At 33.8% G+C, this 4,259-nt stretch overlaps 1 protein-coding gene across 2 annotated transcripts; it reads right to left on the bottom strand.

The window, feature by feature from the left end:
* Window positions 1–303: 303 nt before the first annotated feature.
* Window positions 304–3,546, bottom strand: LOC127127779 (RPM1-interacting protein 4). 2 transcript variants are annotated; one of them, XM_051057056.1, is made up of 4 exons: window positions 3,363–3,546; window positions 1,445–1,996; window positions 919–1,107; window positions 304–823 (listed from the first exon to the last, which is right to left on the bottom strand). In XM_051057056.1, the coding sequence occupies exons 1-4, from the start codon at window positions 3,369–3,371 to the stop codon at window positions 794–796; spliced, it is 780 nt and encodes a 259-aa protein (XP_050913013.1). In that variant the 5' UTR covers window positions 3,372–3,546; the 3' UTR covers window positions 304–793. The 2 variants fall into 2 exon arrangements, with proteins under 2 accessions (XP_050913013.1, XP_050913014.1); XM_051057057.1 differs by having other exon boundaries at window positions 1,445–1,935; window positions 3,363–3,539.
* Between the last annotated feature and the right edge of the window lie 713 nt (window positions 3,547–4,259).

The following is a 4,259-nucleotide window of genomic DNA, read 5'->3' as shown; positions in this document are numbered from 1 at the left end:
TCTTCATCAAATGCTAAGAAATGTACATTACAAGTGCAGCTTAATCTAGCAGTAGCACATTAGTAGTATAGATCAAGTGCCCGAGTCAAATAATAAAGTGTAAAGAAGAATGGCATGGGGTATTAAGGTTAACAAATCAACTTAAAACATGTACTCATCTAAGAACATACTTGATCTTTATTGACCAATACGAAAAATCCATTTATGAAACTGTTTTTATTTTTATTTTATTGAATTGGACTAGTTGAGTTAAACTACAGTTCAGCATCAAGATCAACAAAATAGAACTGGAATCACACATCATTAAGTCATCATATAAGAATTATGTATAACAAATATCATAGATCTCAGCTAAATACATATAAATTGAATTCAAATCGTGGCGGTTACTTACACAAAAGATCACAATCTTATGTGCAAGTAGAGCTTACTGATCAAATGCAAGGAAAATACACAGGGATGCAAATTCAAGACAAAGGCACTTCGACAATGTTTCACCCCGTGGAAAGAGTGCCTTTGATATTTACATATAAAACAGTAGAATTTAGATCCTCTAAAACAATGGGTGCACTTTGAAGAGTGAAGTGCGGAATAACTGCAACGAAATATTAGCACCTGCATAACAAACTATCAAATCGCTAAAATCTCAACCAATGACGGTTATAATTCTGCACTTTACCCTTTAAAGTACACCCCTCATTATAAGGAGTCAAATTATATGAGTGATACACGCCTCACGACTGTTCACAACACTATCCTTTTCTTTTTCGAATAAAACTCGCACTTTCAATAATCATTTTCTGCCCCAGAAAAAGCAGCAACCCTGGAAAAGCAAGGACAAGAACAAAGAAAAACAATGAAGCATCAAAATGGTCACACAACTTATTACGTCTTAATGAATAGGTGTTGCGAGTATACCTGAGCTTTGTCATTTGCAGGTTGGTTTCGGATAACATACGATCTCCCGTTGGGTGTGCCTGGTGCATTTCCAGCTGTGTCTTGTTTCTCCTTGCGCACTTTGTCGAAAATGTGAGTATAGCCATCAGCTGATGCAGGGTCATTCTCATCCCACTCACCAAACTTTGGAACAGCAGCACTTTTATCAGGCTGCCAAATCAAAGTCATAAAACATACAAAAACTCAAAAATCATTTGTGCCCGAAGTTTGATTAAGATTCAGAAGTCAAAGTCTTAAAAAAATTGCAATGGCTGATGCAATATATATTAAAGATTTTACATTTCATGTAATGTCTCTGTTCCTTTTCCTTTTTCAGAGTCGTTTGAAGTTGTTTTACACAAACCAGATAAATTATTGACAAAACAATAGTTAATGCTGCATGAACTTTGAAAACGACTAATACATCGGCACAATTTCTTTTTAAAGACAGTTAAAAAGGAATGGAGGAAATACGTGAAAGATCAAGACAACAAAAAAGAAAACTAACAGTTTCATCCCCTCGATTGACAGATCTCAATCGAGATCTTCCTGGTGTACCATGACTGCTCTCATACGAGTTCTTTCCTTCCCAAGAAGGACTATCTCTCCCTGGGGTTTTAGCCTGGCGATGAAGAGGTGAACGTTCGACACTATACTCCGAGCCAGCAGTACTTTGTCTTGAAGGTCTTCTGCGGTTATCAGCAGAACCAACTCCAGGACGATGGGCGGAATCGGTACTCTTGTTGTTTGAGTTTTCTTGGCGAGCCGGTGAGTTAACAGATTGCTTAACATCACCGTCCTCCTTGTTCTTTTGTAACTCATTCTGTGCTGATCTCGCGGATCCTTTTTCAGATATATTCTCTGAGTGAACTCTTGGTTTTGGAGGAATTACATCAGCAGAAGATGAATTTTGAAGATCTAAATCTGAATTTTCCTCAGGGTCATTCGGATTGATCATTTTGGTGCCAGGTCGAGTTTTCCGGGCTTTGTCAAAATACACTGTATAAGGAACATCATTTTCAGCTTCCCAATTGCCAAACTTTGGAACATGAGAACGTTGCTGTAAAATTGAGACACATTGAAGAGATCCTATTAAGTAAACATTCAACAAATAGACCCTCATACAAGCATTGAAGCTCAAACACCTCTAGGAGAAAGCATGTCGCGGTGTCCGACACGTATCAGAGAAGTGTTGGAAAAATCAGACAAATGTCCCCCCTTAAAAAATTGTTTTTTTTTGCTTTGACACTCTTTGAATCAGTGTGACATCTGTATGACATCCGTATGACACTTGTACAACACGTGTCGAACAATTCAGACCCATATTTGAAAAAGAAATTATTTTTCTCTTTGCTTCAACACACCTTACACATTTCTTGATCAAATCTCACACACATCTAAAAAGCCTAAACATGTATTTAAACAATGTTATCAATGAAGAATTAAAAATATTAATTTTGATTAGATTATTTTTAATTCTTTTAAGGGGCAGCTGCGCAGATTGTTGCCGGTTTGTCTGCTACTTCTGAATAATCTTGATTATATAATGGATTTGTAAGGGTATTTATTATGAAAAATAGGTAAATGAAGCTAAAATATTATCCTATGTTTTAACATTATCGGTGTCAGAGTGTCCGTGTCTGTGCCGTCTTCCAGTATCTATGTTGGAGTCTGTGCTTTATAGCATACAAGTAACAAATGCTAACAAACATGCTTCTTGTACTAGAATCAGAGTTAATAATAGGTAAATAATATAACAAGGTACTAATTTATCCATATTCCTCCATTTATTCATTTATAACCATTCTAAGATTGATTCCAAACAAAATCCAAAAAGCAAAATCAAACTAAATACTACCCAAAACACACTATTCAATTCAAGCCATTCATTTCCCTCTAGAATTCCCAAAACATGTAGATTTCATGTAAAAACATTTTTTCATCAATTCTCAACAAGTGAAAAGACTCTTCCATTTTTACTTTCATGCACATACCTTTTCCAAAAGACTAAGTGCAAACACTATTGCACCTCAAAGACTATAAATAGTAAGTAACGTGTTTCAATCTGAAGTGTCGGTGTTCCATAGCAATAACCTCATCATGGTTCAAATAAGCAGCAAAAAAAGTTACTTAAGGTTTGGTTTATCAGCAGATGAATATAGCATATTGGAATTTGGAAGAACCAAACACAAAAATGATTCAAATTTTGGTCAACTATATATCAATAATAAAGTCATCAGAAAAACAATTAAGAGATTGAAAGGGGAAAAACAAAAATTGACATAGCAAAAGATTACTGCATAATGCAAGAGATTTGAAACTAAAGTTCCATAACCTTTTCCTAAAATTTTTTATCAGCATAAAAGTATACAAAAACATGGATCAAAATTATTGACAAAGAGGAGAGAGAAAAAGAAGAAACTCACTGTTGACATCTGCTAGTAAACAAAGATTGAAAAAATAGGCACAACCCAAAAATTGTAAAGGTGAATTGTTGAAGAAAGTTGAGATTTTTGGTTGGATCAGAGACAATAAAGATGATAACTCAGAGAACCCAGCAAACTGTTCCGTACAGTTCAAAGACTAAATAAAGAGAATGAAAGAAAAAACAAAAGACTTTTGAGGTTAGAGAGGTTTATCAACCGATGACCGGCGCCACCGGTAATGTTTGACTGTCTATGACTAGGTAATGTAAAATTGAAAATGTTAGTATTGTTTAGAAAAAAGAGTATGCATCGATATTGTAAAATATTTTTATACTGTCAACCAATCAAAAACGTGCATTCCGCCAAATCACATATTTAATTTAATTTTAAAATACTGATATGATATGACAGAACATTATAATTCGGTTGATGTCAGTGGTTCTCACAAATTTATCTGATTTTTTTTCTTGTAAAAAGCTAATATATTTCATTAAAAAATTAAATCATAAACACAAAATAATTAATATAATAAGGTATTTTGAGAATTGAGTTGACATTATTTATATATGAATTATTATGTGCAGGAATATTTGAATGTTGTAAAAAGTATTATGATTCTTTTTTTTTAATTTTAATTCATGTTTAGACAGGAGTTGAAGATGTGCATGCTGTAGTCGAAGTCTGTTCAAGTATGCAGTTGTAGAAGTTAAATGTTGGTTGTTATTACTCACTTGTAACCTTTTGCCATAATTGAAAAAGTGAATGGAAAAATGATTTAACCAATTCTATTTGTTCTTCTTCTTCTTACCTCTTCTCTCTCTTTCGTAAAACCTAAAAGGATTTCTTGTATTTGTTAAAAAATCAATCTTTCTCATAGTTTTATTCGTTCCTGGTACG

The sequence above is a fragment of the Lathyrus oleraceus genome, chromosome 3 (assembly GCF_024323335.1).
Source record: "Lathyrus oleraceus cultivar Zhongwan6 chromosome 3, CAAS_Psat_ZW6_1.0, whole genome shotgun sequence".
NCBI lineage: Eukaryota > Viridiplantae > Streptophyta > Magnoliopsida > Fabales > Fabaceae > Lathyrus > Lathyrus oleraceus.
The sequence above is the reverse complement of the archived record's forward strand: the minus strand, read 5'-3'. Positions and strand labels throughout refer to the sequence as shown.

What these genes read in the sequence shown, in the direction of transcription:
- LOC127127779 (XM_051057056.1), bottom strand. An exon ending in TCAATCGAGGGGATGAAACT is followed by an intron (nt 1,108 to 1,444) that starts GTTAGTTTTCTT and finishes TTGATTTGGCAG; the next exon opens with CCTGATAAAAGTGCTGCTGT. An exon ending in CTGCAAATGACAAAGCTCAG is followed by an intron (nt 824 to 918) that starts GTATACTCGCAA and finishes TTGCTTTTCCAG; the next exon opens with GGTTGCTGCTTTTTCTGGGG.